A 25,486-nucleotide genomic window follows, 5' to 3' on the forward strand; every position below is an offset into this window, starting at 1 on the left:
TTATTTTCAATGAAGAATACTTGTCTTTTTGATAGTTATTTGCTTCCATAATAATGAAACATACTCCCTCTGAATGGATTTTTTTTAGGCCAAATACTTTTTCTTGAACCTATCCAACTTCAGTTTTTGAGTTTCAACGCGAAAACGCAAGTATCAATGTCAGGACGATAGCAGTAGCTATTTCAGGTCATTGTGGATTGTAGGCGAAAGTTAAAAAAAAGTCAGGTTTGCTAAGCATTCGAACAACAGCATTTTCGTATAGCTGCTGCATGTAAAATTTGAAATGTAGAGCGTAAAATCATTTTATCCTACTAAGAGATCTTGTTGAAATGATCTGGAGACTACAAAATTTTCTAGGCCTCTTATTTTATCAGTAAGCAATACCTTTTGATCTTTCCTTAGGAACTGTAATTTTTGCGCTCTCTCGAGCCAATACTGAAGACAATGACACATATCAATATCTACACTACACCGCCATTAAGTATATTAAAAAGACCCAACCCCACTGGGTTAATAAGTATAAAAATATTTGATGTTTAATAACAATATTATTATCTTAAGTTTTGTAGTTATATATAGCAGCCACTCAGTAAATTATAGAAATGAAGATCTAAATTAAGATATTCTCTACATTTACTTACATAACCTCAAAACGTTTCACTTTCATGTCATCAATATTATGTACAATTAATGAAAAATAGATGCATCATGATATTAACTATAATAATATTTAATTTCTAATGATAATAATGTCATCAAACCACCTCAAGTTTCGTAGATTTGAATATCCAATACACAGCTGTACTCAGAAAATTATTATACACTGCAGAATCAGTTTTTAATAACAAATTGAATTGAGCTCTAAATATGTCGGCAATCCTGCAGGTCATGGCCTTCGTGTAATAGCCTATTGTTTATTGTAGTGTGTGTTTTCTTCTGAAATTCAATCAAGTCGGCCGTGATTCGATAAAATTAGTTCTCAAAACTGACAACAGATGAATTTTGAAAAATAGGAAAATTATGTAGGAAAATTGACATTTCACTGAAAACTACTACTTTTACGAAAAACTTTGGGTTCCAAGCTTCAAAATGAGGGGCCATTTATTAAAATCCGTTCAGCTGTTTTCCCGTAATTTCCATTACCAGTTCAAATTATATATATAGATATTAGTTATTTAATGAAGTATATATCGCTGTAGAAGCATTTGAAAACTTTGATGTATATAGACCTGTTTTGCAGTAAAATTTGTTCCTGAGGCCAGAATCGTTCGTGCCGGGTCTGGCTTAATGCATTTCATGTCCTTTCGTGGGCTTTGAGTTTACGCTTAAAACGTTGTAGCTGAGGCACAATTCGGCTGGCCTGGTCAGGTTTCACTCGTCCCATCCATGGGCCGGCCTCAAGGGTAGAGTGGGGTGGGAATAGCAGTGGTGACTTGTCTTCCTAACTAGGCCATAAATAACAAAATTTCAGCTCTTTGGCAGGTAGAAACCCACTTGATTCTCTCCCCTTATGTCTCAGTTTATGACATAAGCGAGGGTGTTCTACTATTGTACTTCGTAGTACAGTAGTGAATCTGGGCCAATGTTATGTATTTTGGGAAAATATAAACAGAAACAAATGAGAGAAATAATGCTGGTGCAGTTAATTCATTGTTAGAGTGTCCTTTTTCGAGAAGAAATAATACTAAAAGAAAGGAAGTTTTAAATAAAGAGAGAGACTACCGAGATACCTACGACATCGCTGATAATTTTTCTGACACATAATCTTAAAACGCGAGTTTCTATTGCATCCTGGTATGGGCAAAAAATGGTTATGCGGTAATGTGATGCAAAATAAACTTCTCTGTTGGTCTTGTTTGCTGCTGTCAAAGGAAAAAAATAAAAAGAAAAGAAAGAAAGGGGAATTTCAACACATAATATGGGATGCTTCATCACATTGAAACAATCACTGAAACTCTGAGCATAACAGCTTATTTGGTGAGTGAAATTATTATTTTTCATTGATAGTAATAAGAATAAACTAATAATAGCAACAATAATAATAATAATAATAATAATAATAATAATAATGTAATAATGATATTAATAATATAATAACAATAATAATTAATATCATAAACAAACATTTCCTATCGGAGGCACTTAAACTAGTTGCATCTGGCCTCACCGAGGATTTTGATCACCGGCCGCTACTGATCCCAACCATCCATCATATTCATTTTCCATTGAACAGTGGCGATAATCTGCATTCTCAGATATGAAGGAATCTCGTCAGTCTCAGTCAAATCCTCACATTAAGCTAATAAAATATACAAGAGAACCCTTTGCCTACCTACTAATACTCACTGAAAAAGTAGCCGAGAGCTATTGTGAAGGTGGGAAAAGAATGTGTCAAGAACTTGATCTGCAAAAAATCCAATAAGAGATTTTCATTTGGGGGGGGGGGGGTTGTGTGTGTGTGTGTGTGTGTGTGTGTGCGCGCGTGCGGGGTGTGTGTGTTGGTTTTTTTTTTAGAAGAAAGAGAGGACGAATAGAATGATCCTGAGGAGGGCGATGATATATGAATTCTAAAAAATGAAACCCTTGTGAACTTCTTAAAAAATATAATTTTATACAAAATTGCATACAATCAAAAAAGTTGACGTCACTGTACTTTAAACATTAACAGTATCAAAAAAAGTTTCATACAGTTCACTTACTGTAACTACTTTTTATACACACTGATAACTTGAGGGGCTTGGTGCAATATACATCAGTCACATTCTTTGCATGAAATAAGTTAGCATGTGGCACGAATTTTCACTTTGGAATCTAAATCCTGACCTAGAATACCATAAATTAGAGAACAGATTGTGCCCACAGTAATTTTAAGGTATTAGTGTCACATTATGTAAGATAGGGAACATCTATACACTAGCTATACAGTTAAAAGCTGTATTTTTGTTTTTATATTAGTAATACTGATAAATTACATTATTGCATTGTACTTTTATATGTAAAGCAAGTTTTATGAAACAATATTGTGTAGAATTTGTTGGTGTGACTCAGCCTTATTACACGGAGCCCCTGACTGTCAGTACATGAAATGCAGAGAATTCCTTCACTGAGAAAATTTTCCGACTTGTCTGGCTGTGAAAGTTTTCTTTCCTTCCTGGCAGTCACTATTCTCTTAAGAATTCCAACAAAGAAGTTCCAATATCCTACCGAAATCGCATTCATCCAAGTTCTTATTGTGCAGAGCTATTTTTCTATGGTTAGCAAGTGTTCGCTAACATATTTTTATCAGTGGTGACAGGTGACAATTTCAATGGTAGTGACATTAACACCATATTTACTTTGGTATAACACTCTACTGCCTATACTACCCCCCCTCACATTTTGAAAGTAAAAAATGCAACATTTTCTAATAACTTCGTTTTAAGTAAATATCTATATTATGTGACAATAGTTATTTATGACATAAGTATCCTAACATTGCATATTACAATACAAGTTTGATAACCAGTCAAGTATCATAATATGAAGATACGATAAGTATATCATACAACATTTCATCAACTTTGATAAAAAAATTAATTTTTTAGTAAAAGTAATTGTATCATTTTTATTAGTTTTTAACATGTCTTTTAGAGAAGTGATTGTATTATTATTAGTTTCTTCCTGCAAGAGGCGATTCGTTTATGTTTGTTTTATTATCTTGGAACACGATAGGCTTTTGTTTATAAGAGAATAACAGCAGTACTAGGAAAAATAAACAAACATTGTTAAAATGAGTTCAAACGAGGATTCAGATATTGAAAATTCTGCAAATTCTGCAATTAATGTTTAGTACCAGTACCACTGAAATCCCGCGTAAGATATGAAGCGAAATATAAAAAATTTGAAGATTAGTGTTCCAAGAAAAATGTAGAAATGTTTAGAATTAATGTTTATAATATATCAAATCAATTCCATTTAATTTAATGTGTGGTTCACATTACACAACAGGTAATAGATTACCTAACTAGTTGCGTAACAGAAGTATCATTACCTAACTAGTTGCATAATGAATGTGTTTACAACATTTTTATTAGTGATGTAAAGTCAATACTACCAAATCAAAGTGGATAAAAATATTAAAATGGCGTATTTATAATCCCCTCCCGAACCAAGTGATTTCAGTTAGCGCCTATAAGATGTTCCCCCAATTTTAGAAGTAAGAATAGAAAGAAAAAGAGGGCCTTGGCCGAGTAAATAATAATAATAATAATAATAATAATAATAATAATAATAATAATAATAATAATGGCTGCATCCTTATATAAGCTGTACTGTACCAATTGAGTTAAAAGTTATAGGTAATCTTGTAAGTCACTGCACTTACATATTGACAATTCTCCATATAGTCTCTTTCAAAGTGGTCTACACAGGTTTAAGCCACAGTCGCATTTGTCGCATTTTGCTACTCGACTTCTAACTATGTAACAAACTTTCAATGTAAATGTGCAAAAATGCGACAACCATATTGGACTTCAGAAACGAAGATGGTAATGGAGAAAATTAAATCAGAGATGTGTTTGAACTAATCTGAATTCAAATGAAATGCTAATGGCATGGCCAATGTTCAAAAAGGTATTGAGCAATAGATGTTCAGGAATGGATTTCAAAGAGTTGGTGCAACTCATTTAAGGTAAGTGAACAATTTCTTCTAATTGATTTATATAATTCCATCGCATACTGTAAATTGTAAGCGAGGATTTAGTTGTATGAATCTTATAAAAACTGGAATTAGAAACCGCATTTCAGTAAAAAGAGTTAGCACTCTGCTAACAATAAATCTTGAAGGTCCTACTAGTGAAGAATTTCAATGTTTAGAGTGCCCATAAAATAACATATTTTAATGTGATTTAAATTCAGCAGTAATTGATTCTAAACATTATACCTACGTGTAATGATTTACTTACATAAGTATATCTAGTGTGTGATAAGATGGATTGAAAGTAATAAAACTTCAAGAAAAAATTACAAAACTTTTTGTTTCTAAATACCTTAATTTTATATTTCTGTAGAATTATTTATAATATTTCATAAGCTTTTCTCAATCTGCACAAATACGTTTGCGCATTTTTGCGACAATTATTTATTTTCTAGCTTAAACCCTGCTCTGTAGATGCCAAAAAGGCGAAAAAGTTCATTAATTAACACATATTAATAAATATGCCTTCATTTCATTTCATTGATATATTTTAACAAAAGCCTGAAAAAAAAAAAAATTATATACGTTTTTCCCAGGAAGTTCACAACTCACTACACAAGACAACAGTCATAATTTGATTTCCTCAGTGGAGAAACTCTCTGCAAGTCACCAACTTGTCAATATTGTCAGTAGTGACAGTCAATACTTACTCCTATGTGAATGATATGGCCACATCTGTTTGAGCAATATTTGAACATTTAGAGAGCTTCACTTTTCTGTTCTCTGGACTCCAATCTTCACACTCTCGTCAATATTTTTCAGTATTGTACAATATTTCCGACATCACACAGTAGACGTCAGTGGCAACCACAGCTCTTAACCACCATGTTCTTGTATTTTTTGAGGATTACGTTTGACTCGTCCAAGAAATAAAGCACAGATATTGGAGAGAGTTTTGTTGGGGCACAGCAAGGCTTCGGCACCTGAGAGGGATCCATCAAATGCACCAGAGTCTGCACAATCGCATGATTCGTGGCGTTCATGTGTGCATTTAGTGGGAAGTTGCACTCTCCACTGCAGTAAAACGCGTCGTACCCATTTGGAGCTATGATCCAGTCCTGTGAAAACAATTTAATGTTATAACTAAGCTTATTTTTAATCTGCGATGACAACTGAGTGTCTAAGAAGCAAGATTGTACTTACGTGCCATTCCAGATCCCTGAAGCTTACATACAGAGTCTGTATTTGGCAACTTCTGGAGGACCAGTGGATGGATGTGTCTGTAACATGTTAATCTGTTAGTAATATGGGTATACTCTATGGCAGTGGTTCTCAAATTTTTTTTGGGCAAGACATTTGTTTCTTCTGGATTAAACACTTCGAATAATAATTTGCAAGGCCAAGATGTTAACAAAATAACAAGCAGAAAAAAAAATCAACGGATTTACAAGGAAACTTGATTTCTGGTCAACATCACTCGATAGAAAAAAAACTTTATTCATTCCAGTGTATTGAAAAACTAATGGAAAATTTTGCTATGCATTATCTGACAAATATTGAGGTTGTCTTTGCAGACATGCAATTAAGCAGTGGCGGTTCCTCGGGGGAGGGAAGGGAGGAACGTCCTCCTCACATTTTTCTTCTTTTGAAAGTAAATATCAAATGAAATATTTGCCTTGAAATTCGAGGAAGATTCGATAACTTTTAAGTTCACAGCTATAAGAAAACCTCGGTTGATCGAGTTTTAAACGACGTGCACTCATGTGCTGCTAGAAAACTGTGAGAAGGATGCGAGATTGTTTGTGTGGAGGAAAGACAATCCATTCCTCCTTTACTGCAGTTAACACACATAGACAACAGCGCGCTAGCGGCCAGAGAAAGAACCAGAGTTTTAAAGCAAGTAAATGAACGGAGAGGGAGGAGATCCTCCTCTGAATCAGCGCATGGGCGGGAAATAGAAACCGACTGGTCGTGCAGCAAGCTCGCTACCGCTGCCATCTAATGATGCTGCATTCAACCAGACTAACACATCTTGGAGGAGGCACAATAAAAACAGTTTTAACGCAAAGCTATGAAAGACATCATATAACCTTTTTTTAAAAATTATAAATCAAAATATATTATTCATTGCACTTTATATAAGCTACTATTCATGGTTTGAAACTTTCGAGGATATCTGAAAGTTGAAGTTGGATTTATATAAAACAAAGAGGAAGTAGTTCTAAGTTAGTATCGCAGATCTTTTTGGCCCATGAAATTCACTTCCATTCATTGTCTACTAGACAGGACAACAGCAAAGTTGTCAGTTTTGTACAAATATATTTGAAATTGAAGGTACTACAAACTGCATTATTTTTAACATAAAAAATTAATTGGCCACTGGTAGCTTTGAACAATAATGGTAGTATGACTTTACAAGAACTGACATTCTTAAAAAGCATGTGATACTGAACTTGTAAAATGTACATGTGGCAACACAGACCACGTGGATGAGTGCAGTGTTCTCGCTTTCCTAACAGATTATTTCTCACTCCCATTTCCGTAAAATGGTTTCGATTACGTGTTAGTAGCTGGTCTTTTCCAACACATGTGATGCTGTAGTGTGCGTGAAAAATGCTGCGAGGTTGTGAATTTCCTTGTAATTGTTAATTTGTGCAATTATTCAGCAATGAATGGAAGTGAAAACATATTATATTTTGGACAATTTAGGAAACTCAGTTTACAAAAACAGATTATAGCTATACAAAAGGGAAGGCCAACCCTAACACTACCTGGTTTTACATGTATGCATGTAGGCTAATTTGTAGCATGTTTCTCTCAAGATGTCATTTTGCGCTGTTAGCTTCTTTCCTCCTCTTAAGAAATATGCAGGAGCCGCCACTGCAATTAAGTCTTCACAATTTCAAAGAACAGCTTTTTGAGTAGTTTCCCGAATAAACTCAAAGTAATTAGACCCACAAATTCACAGATGGATATGGAATCCGTTTTTAGACAACTACTGTACATTGAACTGGATGAAATTCGAAAAGAAATACTAAGGAAAACACGCACTGAAATATGTAATTACTGATGGAATGTTGAAACTATGTCCTTTTTTTCCCCAGAGTGTAGACCAATCTTGAATCAGAAGAATACAAGAATACCTCGAGCTTACAGAAGAAGCTTTAAATTTTTTTTTATAGCAATGCAAAATCGTATTTATGCAAAATAAGTTTCTGGTCTATGGTCGCCATCAAAACAAAAATCAGAAATCTCCTTGAAATTGAAAATGATATCAGTCTATGTGTATCGAATATAGGGTTCAGATTTGAGAAACTACTTTCTCAAGAAATCACAATTATCTAATTAATGTTTAATTTTATAACTACTGAAATATTTATTTATTTTTATGTCCAATGACGTTTATGTATATATTTCTAAATACAACATAAATGTTAATAACGTTCCTTTGTGCGTAATTTTTTTAATCATCTCACGACTCCTCCCTACCCCGAGGGGGTCGAGAACCACACTTTGGAAACCACTACTATATAAAATGTGTAATTATTAAGTTACGTAGCTAAAAATGTATGACAAGTAACTAGTGATGTAATTAGGGAAGGGTAGTCTCTGGTTATAGGTAAATAGAGAGTCGCACTAGCAAACCCCCTCTCCAAGCATTTATTCTGTAAATTTAATTTTTCGTTAATTTTATTATAGGTTATCGTACCGAGCTCAGAAATTAATTAATTAAACAATTAAGTGAATAATTAATTGATCAATAATTGAACTATTGCACAATTAAATAAACAATTGGACAATTAATTACGTAAGCGAACAATTAATTGCGCAATTCAATAATTGAACAATTAATTATGAAATTGAACAATTAATTAATTATGCAATTGAACAATTAATTATGGAATTGAACAATTAATTATGAAAATGAACAATTAATTATGAAATTGAACAATTAATTAATTATGCAATTGAACAATTAATTATGGAATTGAACAATTAATTATGAAATTGAACAATTAATTATGCAATTGAATAATTAATTATGGAATTGAACAATTAATTATGAAATTGAACAGTTAATTAATTATGCAATTGAACAATTAATTATGGAATTGAACAATTAATTAAGGACTTAATTAAATGGTTACACAATTAAACAATTAATGAAACACTCAAACAATAAATTAAATAATTAAACGATTAAACAAATAATTAAATTAAAAATAATTAAAACAAATAATCAAACAAATAATCGAACAATTAAACAAATATTTATACAAATAAATAAATAAGCAATTAAATAAGTAAATAAATAAGTTATATATATAATATATTAATGAACATCGATCGTCACGCTGCAGAACTTCGAAATAAATTGGAAAAAAAAAAAAACCAGGAAACGCATAACACTCAATTTCGCGAATGTTTTTCTTAGATTTGACCGATTCGCGAAGTTTTTGGAATAAATCACAAATTAGTCGGTAACATTTCGATAAGGTCAGATATTGTTCGTATGTAACCTAAATTCTGGGAGGAACAATATTTGACCTTTTCCAAATGTTTTGAACTCGCAGCATTCCGCGAATTTGGAATTTATATAAAAAAAACTTCAGGAATTGAACCAAATTTAAGAAAAACATTTGCAAAATTGAGCGTTTTCGTGTTTTCAGAACTTTTTTTCCCCTTCAATTTACTTCGAAGTTCTATAGCGTGACGAAGACGTATTTATCGGTTTAATAATAATAATAATAATAATAATAATAATAATAATAATAATAATAATAATAATAATAATAATAATTGCTTCATTTTATCTGGCAGAGTTGAAGCCTTATCTTCCAGTCAACCAAAAATTAGAAAAATTTAGTTACATAAAAATAGTACGGTACAAAATTAATGAACAGTTTCATCATTTATGACGTCAAGTTGTCGGCCCTGGATCTACCAGTATGGAATGAAAATAATGAATTATCGAAAACTTTAGTGAAAACAGTTCTTTAAGGATCTTCTCTTTAGCGATTTATTTCGAAGTTTATCAGCGTCAGGAGAATGTATTTATGGATGTTCATTAGCTTTCTACCAACCATCGAATGAAAATAATGGAATGAGCTATGCAGTTAATAAATTCCATTTTCTCTCTATTTTAATGGTAACTGTAAGTCGTATTCATAATATCTCCTGACATTTTAAGTCAAGTCGCAGAAAAATTCCAGTCGCTACCTATGAATGGATGGGGCGCATAGCTAGTTTCAGCAGGCGTCGACTCTGGCTTCTTCTTGGTGCGCTTCTGTGTCTCGCGTGTGGTGCGCCGATGCCCAGAGGATTTGAAGAACGCCACCATGAATGGCTGTCGGCTGGAGTCCTGTCCCTTTGTAGTCACAATCCCTACGTCTTCAGGATGCATTTCATGTGCTGTAAACATAAAATAATTCACATTTTATTGTTTCTCATCACTGATAATGCTATTCAAATAAACTGACGCGCGCACACTTACGTACACGCATACACATATAGGCTTACGCATTGTATACCGGATGTTCGAAAAACCCCATATACAGTGAAACCTCTTATTTACGAACATCGAAGGGACGTAACAATCTGTCCGCATCTGGGAGGTGTCCTTTATTGGGAGGAAGTGTATCCCATCACGCTTTAAATGAAATGTATTACTGTAGTTTAATTCTAAATAGAGTATTCTACAGTAAATCTTTTGCAACTTTGAACTACAGTAGATAAGACCGAAAAAGGAAAATACAGTACTGTGCCATGCAGTTTTATTCCAGGTCTACAATTACGCAGCACTGTAATTTACAGTTTTCAACTTAACCTTTACGTTCAGGTGCCATGTCTCTCGAAACAGAACAAGTGATTGAAGTGAAGAGAATAATCCTACTAATACTATCACGTGTCGAATTCAATTTCACGATCGCGGAAACCTGGACCCATTAGACAGGTTAAATTTTATGACTTCATTTATCCACCCGCTTCCAGCTAACAAGGGGTAGCCGGCTGGGCTAATGGTACCCTACGAGACCGTTATTGTCTTCTTTCATGTTAAGGTTTCTGTACAGTTCTCAAAACTAAATTCTCTATTTTTGTAACACATTAGGTCTTGAAATTCAAGTTCTGTCCGCAGTTAGGAGGTAAAGCAAGCTTTAGGACTGTGAAACAGCTGTCCGTGTCCGTGTCTGAGAGTGTCCGTAAACGAGAGTTAAATTTATCATTATTTCTATATTATTTCAGTTGGGACATAAAAATCTGTCCGTATATGAGGAGTGTCCGTATCTTGGAGGTGTCCGTAAGTAGAGGTTTCACTGTATACAAAACAAAGATTCGTGACCTTTCTCATTTACAGCAACGCATTTACGAAGCAGTAGCAGCTATTACACCACGCAAGCTTCGTAATGTTTTTAGAGCGACAGTGCAACGCTGGGAGCAGTGCTTCGAAATGGAAGGGGGAAGATTGAACTCTATTGAATATTGTACATAGCCTTCTGACAAATAACATACGTAACAATCATTAACGTTGGTCCATGCTTTCAACAAAATGGATCGAGACTTTTGGACCACCCTGTACAATACTATCAAAATTATGAAGAATGCAATTATCACTATAGCAACCACAACCATAGTGCTTCTGTGCAAAACAAATGAAATATTACATAAAAAATTACGCTCTTTTAGATTTATTAAATTCAGACAGCCACGGTGATCTAGTGGCATCCTGTGCATCCGGGTTCGATTCCCGGCAATCCCCGTTTTATAACTTGTGTTGGGCAAGTCCGTGGTCCAGGTAACACGGGAACTCTGGCTCCCCTGTGGCATCCCAACAAATCTCCATCATCATCTCATCTCATCTCATCTCATCTCATCTCATCTCATCTCATCTCATCTCATCTCATCTCATCTCATCTCATCTCATCTCATCGTGGGTGTAGCGTAGACCAGCCTCCTATGGCGCACCCTGGGCGTCGATAAATTGGTCCACATAACTGGCTTCATATGGGTGAATGACGAACAGTCAAGTAACCGCCATTAGTAAGTAAAATGAAATAAAATGTAGTATTAAAGAAATATAGGGTGCAATCTGAAACTTCTCGATGGCGTCATAACTCGCACAATAGTCGCAAAAGTATTTTTTTTTTTTCGTTGTTGGTAACTCTATAGCATCTATTAGATGCTTTATGGTTGTGCTAACAGATGGAGTTACTTGTCAACAGTGTGATGCTGAAACGTGTATTCAGGTTACTGCCCAGCGACAGTCCTAACGTACTTTTTTTTATATTGTGATGATTGGTTAATTAATATTAACCCGGCACATTCACAATCATACAAATTTCCAGACTCTAGACACCCAGGGAATTCCTCTTCTTCAAGAAAAATTCACCGAGAGCCTAATGTCAATCACGTACTATCATCGTGTGGTTGATGAAAGAAACTCACTGTCCGATATTACCCGATGTCCGATACTTCCCGACTCTCCCCTAATCTTATTTTGTCAGCAAGGAATCACGATAATCGAAATAAGACATCACAAGCATCTAGGCAGCCCTAAGAATACTTTGGAGATGTGAAAATGGGCAAAAGGCAGAATTTCTGGTATGGTTTAAAAGAATGGAGCAACAAAACCATTTTCGTAATGGGATAGCTATGCTTTTCTGGAGTTAGGAAGTGAATTTTTCAACACGCCACTGATAACTGGGAATTTGTCTTAAAACACGTCAAATTTATGACCATGCAGTGGAATGTGGGAGTGATTCGCGTCGTGCAGTCTGCCGGACCCGTCCTGTCGTCCTTGTACTGCGCATCTTCCTCAACGAGTGTTTGTTTGCCTTTACCTCGAGGAATGTGAGAAGCCCGGGGCTACTCAACTTACCGGGCCTGCTGAGCAGGTGCACGGACAGGTAGAGCCCCAAGTTCGAGTCCGGGAAGGCCACCCACGAACTGAGAGGACCCGTCACGTTGAGGACCAGCCAGCCCTCCTCGCGGCCCGTCACCACGCTGTCCACCAGCCGCAGAGCCTTCTCACTGCGGGCAACAAATCAGCGACTGTAAATCTCTGCAAGGCCCAAAAAATGTTTTAACAATTAAAGCCCATTGCTAAACCAAGAAAACAGAAAGGTGTAGGTCTAACGAATACGAGTAAAACGCTTCTTTTGTTTACTGTGATTTATTTTGACTGTCCTTTGTTTATATCAATGGAATACGAGTAAAACGCTTCTTTTGTTTACTGTGATTTATTTTGACTGTCCTTTGTTTATATCAATGGAATACGATGGAATACGAGTAAAACGCTTCTTTTGTTTACTGTGATTTATTTTGACTGTCCTATGGAATACGATGGGGTACGAGTAAAACGCTTCTCTTGTTTACTGTGATTTATTTTGACTGTCCTTTGTTTATATCAATGGAATACGAGTAAAACGCTTCTTTTGTTTACTGTGATTTATTTTGACTGTCCTTTGTTTATATCAATGGAATACGATGGAATACGAGTAAAACGCTTCTTTTGTTTACTGTGATTTATTTTGACTGTCCTATGGAATACGATGGGGTACGAGTAAAACACTTCTTTTGTTTACTGTGATTTATTTTGACGGTCCTTTATATCAATGGAATACGAGTAATACGCTTCTTTTGTTTACTGTGATTCATTTTGACTGTCCTTTGTTTATATCAATGGAATACGAGTAAAACGCTTCTTTTGTTTACTGTGATTCATTTTGACTGTCCTTTGTTTACATAAATGGAATAGTAGCAAAACGCTTCTTTTGTTTACTGTGATTCATTTTGACTGTCCTTTGTTTATATCAATGAAATTCGAGTAAAACGCTTCTTTTGTTTACTGTGATTCATTTTGACTGTCCTTCGTTTATATCACTGGAACACGAGTAAACGCTTCTTTTGTTTACTGTGATTTATTTTGACTGTCCTTTGTTTATATCAATGGAATACGAGTAAAACGCTTCTTTTGTTTACTGTGATTTATTTTGACTGTCCTTTGTTTATATCAATGGAATACGAGTAAAACGTCTCTTTTGTTTACTGTGATTTATTTTGACGGTCCTTTGTTTATATCAATGGAATACGAGTAAAACGCTTCTTTTGTTTACTGTGGTTTGAGTGTCCTTTGTTTATATCCATGAATATCCATATCCAAAACGCTTCTTTCGGAGTTGAACCTCAGACTCATTTCGCCATAATTAATTCATGTATCATCATCCATACCATAGCCCGGGTTAAATTCACGTTGCGGCGTGCTATACTTGTACAAGAGTGCGGCCGTTCGGCTACTCAATCATTCACAGAATAGGAGTAGTACGCACAATAATCCTCAGGCTGCAGTGCAAGCCTTCGGATTTCTCCTCCGTACAAGAGAGAAAAGCTTAATTTTTTAAAAATCATCTTATGTTAAAGTCTATTTTTCGATTTTTGGAGCCTTGTTCCTAAACTTTAAAGCCTATTTTAAGCATCTAAAATCACATTTCGAGTCTAATGGTCATAAACACGCTCATTCTATTTCAGCACCATGCATCACTTACTCTGAATACTGGGAAATGCACACGCATATTTCTTGAAATAAAGACTCGCAAACTATAAAAGAAAGGAGTGCTTTCGCTTACTGTTTGTTGTACGGCGCCAAATCATCATAATACGCGTATGATCGAGCGCAATACTGCTATTTAAAACCACCCATATAAGTTACACATACTGTATTTGTAACAAATTTACAAGGCAAACACCGTCGGTGTGGGAGAGAGGGAGCAATATATACCAATTTTCCTGTCAGAATCGAATCCAGGCCTATTGGACTTGAAGCTACGGCAAAAAAACTAAATAAATTAATAATTCGCGAGAAGCACTTGAAATAATCCGGCAAGTTTATTTAATTAAAAAGCTCTGTCTTGTAAGTTACGTAAGTTGACTAGTATGCAAACATGGCCTTGTTCAGACAAGAGTGCTCGGTACACAAGCCAAGAGTTTGAGAAACAAGCTGCTGGCTTCATTTAACTGACCTCTTCGTCTGGATCTGAGAGCAGCAAACATGGCCACGAGTTTCAGTCTATATGGCCATGGAATCATTTACATTGTAATTGCTATGACATATGACGATCAATGTGACAATTGTAGGCATATGTGTTATACATGCATAAAAATTGTAGCTTCCAAACTTTGTAGATTTATTACAATTCCTACTTAAAAGCAAAACTCAATGTAATCTTCAGTTATTGCTTATAATCATAAACACACTTACACTTCCTATTTCAGCATCCTGTCTCAATTCTTCTGTACAGGCAAATACGCGTGAATATTTCTTGGAATAAACAGTCTCAAACTGCTGAAGAAAGAAGTGATTTCTCTTCTCCCGGTTCCCGATCATTTTTCCAAATCTCTTTTTTCCGAAACTATTACTTCTAACGTCTATCCTTTTTTTTTTATTAACGTAGCGCTGAGGTAGTTCTGATGATTTCTGAAGTGAAAATCGTTGAATTTACTCATAAAAAGCTGCATCTACATGGTTCAACTTTTCTTTCAATTTTAAGCATTCAAACGATGCATGCAATAGTGCACGGAACGCATTCAATTGTGCATGCCTTTTACAGTAAAATGATAGCGCATGTGGCAATTGTAAGCTACCCAAGGTGGATATCTTCTGCTTTATTGAAGGTTATCGCAAATGCGAGTGCATATGAAGTATTCATCCACAATTCTGGGAATCAACTAGGCTTAAGTATTGGACAAATATTTAATATTTATTAATTTATATTATATAGCCTACGTACGTAGTGAAGATCATATTCAACATGGGACGCTATATAAAGTCTCCATGAGTCTTAATTGAACGTGCGTTTTCAATTTTCGACTCTCAATATCCTCCCCAAATTGAATGCGTACACGCACAGAGTCGGCCTCGGTAGCATAATCGGTATAGCGCTGGTCTTCTGTGCTCGAGGTTGCGGGTTCGATCCCGGCCTAGGTCGATGGCATTTAAGTGTGCTTAAATGCGACAGGCTCATGTCAGTAAATTTATTGGCATGTAAAAGAACTCCTGCGGGACAAAATTGCGGCACACCGGCGACGCTGATATAACCTCATATAACCTCTGCAGTTGCGAGCGTCGTTAAATAAACCATAATTTCAATTTTCAGAAAGTTGAACCATGTACGCTAATATGTTTTCGCGGGATATCAGCCGAGTTAAGATTTTGGAATGCTCCAAGCTTTCGACTGCTATCTCTGCAGCCATCTTCAGGGAAGTGATGTCCGAACAGAAAGTCGAAAGGTTATATAGATGTTAGGCTGTCTCAGGTGAAACGGGATTGGTTGGCGGATCGGCCAATCCGGGGCCGGGAATTGTCATCGCTCGTAAGCTCCGCCCCTCCCGGGATTCCTGAGTGAAGTTTGGCGGGCGGCGAGCCCTGTTCCGCCGGTTGGAATCGGTTGCCGTCCTGAGTCCGTGATCTTCATGACCTTGATTGTAAGAGGGCCTGAGTTGGTCTAAGGCCGGTGTCCATGCCTGACTGAGCTGGAGTCCACTGTCTCTGTTAAAGTTGTTTTTCTCCAGCTTGATCTCTATGGCCTCCTTGATTGTACGATCCCAGCTTGGAGCATTCCAAAATCTTAACTCGGCTGATATCCCGCGAAAACATATTAGCGAACCAACGCCGAGAAAGCCTCAAATCATACATTGAACCATGTAGATGCACCTTAACGGATTTTTTTTTGTAGGGATGCAGTTGATCATATATGAATGCATAACAAAACTCTAAACTAATCAAAACTAACCTCTCACAGATTCGTATATACAAGGGCCATATAAGCGGAGTAAACCAAGAGCCAAGCCAAGCCAAGCCAAGCCAAGCCAAGCCAAGCCAAGCCAAGCCAAGCCAAGCCAAGCCAAGCCAAGCCAAGCCAAGCCAAGACTAGCCTAGCCTAGCCTAGCCTAGCCTAGCCTAGCCAAGCCTAGCCTAGCCAAGCCTAGCCTAACTTAACGTAACCTTACCCCACAAGTGACAACAATAAGGCACCACTTATGAGGCAACTAAGTCAGGAGATAATGGGGTAGGGTGGCCAGTTCTTTTCCCCCCTCCACTGCATACATCGCTGACTAGCTACATATTACACTAGTCAGACTTCACATGCACATAAACAATTGTTCTTCCTCTGACACATATCGTCAAGTGAGATGTACTGTCTGATAATAATAGATATACATATCAGCCAGAACCTCAATCAGAGGTAGTAACAATGGTACCAGTAGTTAATTAATCCTAAAAAGCGTATCACAAATTTGGCTCATATTTACATAGTATTTTCCTTTAAAATATTCCGGAGGAAATTAAACACAGAATAAATATGGGAAATGCCTATTATTATTCGGTTGAGAAGCTTTTATCATCCAGTCTATTGTCAAAAAATCTGAACGTTAGAATTTATAAAACAGTTATATTACTCGGTTGTTCTTTATGGTTGTGAAACTTGGACTCTCACTTTGAGAGAGGAACATAGGTTAAGGGTGTTTGAGAATAAGGTGTTTAGGAAAATATTTGGGGCTAAGAGGGATGAGGTTACGGGAGAATAGAGAAAGTTACATAACACAGAACTGCACGCATTGTATTCTTCACCTGACATAATTAGGAACATTAAATCCAGACGTTTGAGATGGACAGGGCATGTAGCACGTATGGATGAATCCAGAAATGCATAGAGTGTTAGTTGGGAGGGCGGAGGGAAAAAGACCTTTGGGGAGGCCGAGACGTAGATGGGAAGATAATATTAAAATGCATTTGAGGGAGGTGGGATATGATGGTAGAGACTGGATTAATCTTGCTCAGGACAGGGACCGATGGCGGGCTTATGTGAGGGCGGCAATGAACCTCCGGGTTCCTTAAAAGCAGTAAGTAAGTAAGTAAGTAATAGTATTTTCCTTTAAAATATTCCGGAGGAAATTAAACACAGAATAAATATGGGAAATGCCTATTATTATTCGGTTGAGAAGCTTTTATCATCCAGTCTATTGTCAAAAAATCTGAAAGTTAGAATTTATAAAATAGTTATATTACCCGGTTGTTCTTTATGGTTGTGAAACTTGGACTCTCACTTTGAGAGAGGAACATAGGTTAAGGGTGTTAGGAAAATATTTGGGGCTAAGAGGGATGAGGTTACAGGAGAATGGAGAAAGTTACACAACACAGAACTGCACGCATTGTATTCTTCACCTGACATAATTAGGAACATTAAATCCAGACGTTTGAGATGGACAGGGCATGTAGCACGTATGGATGAATCCAGAAATGCATACAGTGTTAGTTGGGAGGGCGGAGGGAAAAAGACCTTTAGGGAGGCCGAGACGTAGATGGGAAGATAATATTAAAATGCATTTGAGAGAGGTGGGATATGATGGTAGAGACTGGATTAATCTTGCTCAGGATAGGGACCGATGGCGGGCTTATGTGAGGGCGGCAATGAACCTCCGGGTTCCTTAAAAGCAGTAAGTAAGTAAGTAAGTAAGTAAGTAAGTAATAGTATTTTCCTTTAAAATATTCCGGAGGAAATTAAACACAGAATAAATATGGGAAATGCCTATTATTATTCGGTTGAGAAGCTTTTATCATCCAGTCTATTGTCAAAAAATCTGAAAGTTAGAATTTATAAAATAGTTATATTACCCGGTTGTTCTTTATGGTTGTGAAACTTGGACTCTCACTTTGAGAGAGGAACATAGGTTAAGGGTGTTAGGAAAATATTTGGGGCTAAGAGGGATGAGGTTACAGGAGAATGGAGAAAGTTACACAACACAGAACTGCACGCATTGTATTCTTCACCTGACATAATTAGGAACATTAAATCCAGACGTTTGAGATGGACAGGGCATGTAGCACGTATGGATGAATCCAGAAATGCATACAGTGTTAGTTGGGAGGGCGGAGGGAAAAAGACCTTTAGGGAGGCCGAGACGTAGATGGGAAGATAATATTAAAATGCATTTGAGGGAGGTGGGATATGATGGTAGAGACTGGATTAATCTTGCTCAGGATAGGGACCGATGGCGGGCTTATGTGAGGGCGGCAATGAACCTCCGGGTTCCTTAAAAGCAGTAAGTAAGTAAGTAAGTAAGTAAGTAAGTAAGTAATAGTATTTTCCTTTAAAATATTCCGGAGGAAATTAAACACAGAATAAATATGGGAAATGCCTATTATTATTCGGTTGAGAAGCTTTTATCATCCAGTCTATTGTCAAAAAATCTGAAAGTTAGAATTTATAAAATAGTTATATTACCCGGTTGTTCTTTATGGTTGTGAAACTTGGACTCTCACTTTGAGAGAGGAACATAGGTTAAGGATGTTTGAGAATAAGGTGCTTAGGAAAATATTTAGGGCTAAGAGGGATGAGGTTACAGGAGAATGGAGAAAGTTATACAACACAGAACTGCACGCATTGTATTCTTCACCTGACATAATTAGGAACATTAAATCCAGACGTTTGAGATGGGCAGGGCATGTAGCACGTATAGGTGAATCCAGAAATGCATAGAGTGTTAGTTGGGAGGGCGGAGGGAAAAAGACCTTTAGGGAGGCCGAGACGTAGATGGGAAGATAATATTAAAATGCATTTGAGGGAGGTGGGATATGATGGTAGAGACTGGATTAATCTTGCTCAGGATAGGGACCGATGGCGGGCTTATGTGAGGGCGGCAATGAACCTCCGGGTTCCTTAAAAGCAGTAAGTAAGTAAGTAAGTAATATACCGTAAAATCTGTCAATTATAAACAGTGGAACAGAATACAAGCCTCTATTACATACCCAACGTACTTAATAATTATCTGAATGCGCGTCGCTGCAGAACTCAACTCACCCGCTGTTGTCCGACACCAGCTGGTACAGGCTCACGGTGGCAGGCTGCACTGCAGGTCTGTGGGCCTGGTACAGGCGCAGTTCCGCCCCCACGATGCGCTCCCCGGCGGGCACTTCACTCACATCGAACCACAGACGTCGGCCTCTCTCGTGACGGACTCCGTTTTGGTGTACCTCACCTGCAAGCAATAAGACTGCACTGCAATTCACTTGTATCAGCGGGGAAGAACTGAATTTATCCACTCCAGAGCGAAACAATAAAATGGGACACACTTTGCAATATGAGTACATGCGCAGTGGGCTTTCTTCCGTCTTTTTAATCGGTTTATGCTATATTAACTACGAGAATGGAATTGTCATAGTGAGATGTTAATGTTATGTTTTATTTAACGACGCTCGCAACTGCAGAAGTTATATCAGCATCGCTGGATGTGCCGGAATTTTGTCCCGCAGGAGTTCTTTTACATGCTAGTAAATCTACTGACATGAGCCTGTCGCATTTGAGCACACTTAAATGCCAGCGACCTGGCCCGGGATCGAACCCGCAACCTTGGGCATAGAAGGCCAGCGCTATACCAACTCGCCAACCAGGTCGACTCATAGCGAGATGGTTTTTGGTGAGATGCATCTGAGGGTTTGATACTATGTCTTGCAAAATAAATTACGTACTAAACTACAACATTTTTAAGTGGTTATTTAACCAGGCTATACCAACTGCAAGGTTACCTAGCAACGGTAGCGTGGGTTACATGACATTCCCTCTACAGTTGGGGAAGACGTAGGAAAAAAATTCAACAAGATAATTTAGCCCTACCGGGACTCGAACCTACGCTCGACAAAAACCTCGGACGAAGAAACGAGCTTTATTTTTAGTTGGTTATTTAACGACGCTGTATCAAATAGTACGTTATTTAGCGTCGATGAGATTGATGATAGCGAGATGATGCCGAGGATTCGTCATAGGTTACCTGACATTCGTCTTACGGTTGGGGAAAACCTCGGAAACAACCCAAACCAGGTAATCAGCCCGAGCGGGAATCGAATCTAGGTCCGATCACAACTCGGATCGGCACGCAAGTGCCTCTGCCGACTGAGCTACGCCGGTGGCTACACCAGCTTCTTAACCTAGTGGTCGCAATAATTGATAATGATAATAATAAATTAATAATAATTTTATTTATTTACTAATATTTATTGTGCTGTACAACAGCCTTTGGCCAATAACAGTTCAGCACAAAATAAAAGTTAACAAGGAATTACATAATGCATAAAAATAATTATTAAAATTAGAGACAATAATAATAATAATAATAATAATAATAATAATAATAATAATAATAATAATAATAATAATAACAGTAAGATGATAGACGACATTAAGATATATGGATCATATGAGGAAGCAAAGAGGAAGGCAGAAAATAGGAAACATTGGAGAACGCTGGGTTTGCAGTGAAAGACCTGCCCTTGGGTAGAACACTAAATGAATGAAACGAATAATAAATTAATAATAATAATAATAATAATAATAATAATAATAATAATAATAATAAATTAATAGTAATAATAGTAGTAATAATAATAATAATAATAAATTAATAGTAGTAATAATAATAATAATAATAATAATAATAATAATAATAATAATAATAGTCTGGATTCTCCGCCATGCTCGTTAAAGAGTACGTTTGCAAGGGTTTTTTCATGAACAACTGAAATCTATTCATGCGTTATTTAGCGTCAATGGAATAGTGGTGATAGCAACATGGTATTTGACGAGATGAAGCCTAGGATGTGATTACCTGACATTTGCCTTACGGTTCGGAAACCTCTGAAAAAACCCAACCGATTAATCAGCCCAAGCGTGGATTGAACCCGCGCCCAGGTGCAGTAGATTTAGTTAAATTTATTTTACAACGTTTTATCAACTGCTATGGTTATCTAGCGTCTGAATGAAATGAAGATGATAATGCCAGCGAAATGAGTTCGGGGTCCAGCACCGAAAGTAACCCAGCATTTGCTCTTAATGGGTTGAGGGAAAACCCCGGAAAAAACCTCAACCAGGTAACTTGTCCCAACTAGGATTTGAACCCGGGACCGCTCGTTTGACGATCCTGCATGCTAAGCGTTACTTCACAGCGGTGAACAGTAGTAGTAGCAGTAATTTGTTTAACGACGCTTTTAACTGCAGAGATAACTCTGCGTCAAAATTCAACGTGGGCGAGAAATTGTCCACAAATTTTACCCAGTGCTCTCTGTAGGGGACAGAGTTTATTTGCGTTCCGTAAATCCAATACACAGACAACCTAGCTACACTTCCTTTCAAGATTTTTATTCATTCACAGTTTTCTGCCCAAGGACAGGTCTTTGACTGCAAACCCAGCATTCTCCAGTCTTTACTATTTTCTGTTTTCCTTTTAGTCTCAGCATATGGTCCATATATCGTAATGTCCACCATCTGATATCGATTTTTCTTGGAAAAGATAAATGCGTTAGCTTCCCGTTTCTTTCCACACACCACTCTCTCTTTCGCATCTTAAAAAGATCCCAGAGGCCCCAACAAGGAGGTGAGGAGAGTGAATTTGACTAATTAGGCCCTCCGGACTTCACCGAAATTCACCGCAAGGGTTAAATATCAGTTCTATCAGGGTTTTTGACGCGATCAAAGACCGGGAAATCCAAATTAGCCTTAAAAATTCATCGTCCTCAGCCGAGCTTGAACCAGCGAACCCCGATTTCAACGGCTATCACAGTGACCACTAGACCAATGAGGACAACTTACCACAGCACGCCTATACAAATGTAATAGGCCTACTTGATTTAATAGTAAGGAAAGGTGAAATTCTCTATACAAGAAATAACATTTATTTAACAAAGAAGTCCACACGGTTAGCGCGTCTGGTCGCGAAACCAGGTGGCCCGGGTTCGTTTCCGGTCAGGGCAAGTTACCTGGTTGAGATTTTTCCGGGGTTTTCCCTCAACTCAATATGAGCAATTGCTGGGTAACTTTCAGTGCTGGACCCCGGACTCATTTCACCGGCATTATCACCTTCATCTCATTCAGACGCTAAATAACCTAAGATGTTGATAAAGCGTAGTAAAATAACCTACTTAAAAAAATTAACAAAGAAATTACCCTAACATCAAACATAAAACATTCTTCGAAATAAAGTCTGAAGTCATTTCCTCTAAGAGCACCAAACCAAAGGCTTGCTTTGTGTAGATTCTCAGGAAGAGGAGTGAAGCACGGCCAAATTCAACAAAGTTGGAGGTAGCGCAAGTAAACAAAACTTGTAACGGGATATACAGGTGAAGTTCTGGAACTTTCTCTTCTCCACTTTCATAAGAGTTGCCAAAGTCGTTACTTCGAAGGTCTCTATGTAGTAAACAAGAAGAGTAATTAGGACTTATGACGATAAATCAAAGAAGGTTCCCACTGAGAATGTAAAATGAATTTCCAGCAGAGGAAATACAGCAGCTATTATCACTAGACGACACGGAGTTGCTAACTATACTGCTAACGCTTTTCGCTACAATTCAGTTAGGCCTGCGATATCATGCTGTGAATGATATAACTGCTTATAATTACTTTTTTGTGCCGTAGTAGTCCATAATTGTTCAACAGTTTCTCCATGGTTACGATATATGTAATACAACTCATTATACCTTTGCTGGCCTGAAATAGTAATATGCGTTACAAGAGCGGTATGTTGAAGTTTTCATGTTCGAGGAAAAGTTTGAAAAAGCGAAACGTAATTGAGCTTTTTTTAATTTCCGAGAATTGAAAGAAAACATACCGCTCGTGTATCGTACATTATTTTGTGCGAAGATCGTTTATTACATACCTGAAAGAGGAATTTCTAATTAGTTGCAATGAAATCTCCATCTTGGGTTCTGTTCAATGACGGCAAATTTGCAAAACAAAAATATTTATCTTCAACATTGTTGCTTTAAAATGTTTTCTGTGTTTACTATACTCCAGCAGGCCGTGATATACGTCTGTCTTTTTTTTGCCCCAGTCTATGATGAGTCTGGAATCTTGTTGATTTTTTCACGGCTTCCTTAATGTTACTTGCATCACGAATGCAGTAACTTTAGTGGAGTTGTAGAATTTACTTAATTTTTGCAAATATTTAAAAACAATAATTAATAGTGCAATTTAGGTGAAATTGCAGTGGTAAGTTTCCAATTTATAATTATTACTATATTAAACGTCTCTAAAAATAATATGTTAAAAGCCCAAAGCAGTAAAATCAATATGTCACTTAAGCGGTAAGAAAGGGAAATTGTTATGTGTGTTAGGTTGGGAAAACTGAATGTGGAATGTTAGACTTTCCGCGGATTGGTTTTGTGCAGAAACCAAGCAAATACGCACGATCTCGCACAAAAAATTTATAGGCTATAGAGCCAAAAAAAAAGTAGTTCCTTTACTTATATTTATATTTATTTAATTGGCAACAACTCTTCAGCTTATTCGGCTTTAATAACAACTCCAGAAGGAATTTCGGTTTCAACAAATCCCAACGTCATTTCCAACATAACAGAACATTGTTTATTAAATTCAGAGACTGGTAACTTAACAACAAAGAAATAATAGAATCATGCATGGCCTTCCTCAACGAATAATTTTTATTCTACGTATTCTTTTTTTCTACTATACACAATCCCTAGATACCAAAACAAAACACGCCAAACAACACATACAAACACAAAGCGATTTTATTAATTAAAAATTCTTATCACAAAGTTATAATTTATTCAATTACGACTAGTTCGCCACAAAATAAAGTATGGACCTTTGGCGAAAATTCACGATTAAACCTTGAGTCACTTGCACTCTCGGCAGCAACCGTGTAGCTCTCGCTATAAACATCTTCATTTCGCCCTTGATACATAAATTATTTTGTGCGAGATCGTGAGTATTTGCTTGGTTTCCGCACAAAACCAATCCGCGGAAAGTATAAAATTCCACATTCAGTATTCCCAACCTAACACACATAACAATTTCCCTCTTCTTACCGCTTAAGTGACATATTGATTTTACTGCTTTAGGATTTTAACATATTATTTTTAGAGACGTTCAATATAGTAATAATTATAAATTGGAAACTTACCACTGCAATTTCACCTAAATTGCACTCTTAATTATTGTTTTTAAATATTTGCAAAAATTAAGTAAACTCTACAACTCCACTAAAGCTACTGCATTCGTGATGCAAGTAACATTAAGGAAGCCGTGAAAAAATCAACAAGATTCCAGACTCATCATAGACTGGGGCAAAAAAAAGACAGACGTATATCACGGCCTGCTGGAGTATAGTAAACACAGAAAACATTTTAAAGCAACAATGTTGAAGATAGATATTTTTGTTTTGCAAATTTGCCGTCATTGAACGAAAACCAAGATGGAGATTTCATTGCAACTAATTAGAAATTCCTCTTTAAGGTATGTAATAAACGATCTTCGCACAAAATAATGTACGAGCGGTATGTTTTCTTTCAATTCTCGGAAATTAAAAAAGCTCAACTACATTTAGCTTTTTCAAACTTTTCCTCGAAATGAAAACTTCAACATACCGCTCTTGTAACGCATATTACTATTGCAGGTCTAAAAAATTTTATAGACTCTAGGGCCGAAAGAATGTCGTTTGTTGACTTACATCTATTTAACCGGCAATAACTTATCTTCAGCTCTTTTGGCTTTAATAACAACTCCAGAAGGAATTTCGGTTTCAACAGATTCCGACATCATTTCCAACATAACAGAACATTGTTTATTAAATTCAGACTCTGTTAACTTAACAACAAAGAAATAATAGCATCATGCATGACCTCCTTCAACGAATAATTTTTATTCTACGCATTCTTTTTTTTTTCTAGTAGGCTATACATAGTCCCTAGATACCAAAACAAAACACGCTAAACAAGACATAGACCTACAAATACAAAGCGAATTT

General features: G+C 36.6%; 1 protein-coding gene across 1 annotated transcript in view; it reads right to left on the bottom strand.

Annotated features, from left to right (window-relative positions):
• Window positions 1-2,583: 2,583 nt before the first annotated feature.
• Window positions 2,584-25,486, bottom strand: part of gbb (glass bottom boat) — a 48,542-nt gene continuing 25,639 nt past the window's right edge. Inside the window, exons 2-6 of the mRNA XM_069842395.1 lie at window positions 19,531-19,708; window positions 12,552-12,703; window positions 9,896-10,087; window positions 5,879-5,955; window positions 2,584-5,793 (exon numbers count right to left, since the gene is read on the bottom strand). Of these exons, the coding sequence (XP_069698496.1) occupies window positions 5,533-5,793; window positions 5,879-5,955; window positions 9,896-10,087; window positions 12,552-12,703; window positions 19,531-19,708 (860 nt within the window). The 3' untranslated portion in view covers window positions 2,584-5,532. The remainder of the gene's footprint in view (window positions 5,794-5,878; window positions 5,956-9,895; window positions 10,088-12,551; window positions 12,704-19,530; window positions 19,709-25,486) is intronic.

Source organism: Periplaneta americana, chromosome 12 (assembly GCF_040183065.1).
Source record: "Periplaneta americana isolate PAMFEO1 chromosome 12, P.americana_PAMFEO1_priV1, whole genome shotgun sequence".
Lineage (NCBI taxonomy): Eukaryota > Metazoa > Arthropoda > Insecta > Blattodea > Blattidae > Periplaneta > Periplaneta americana.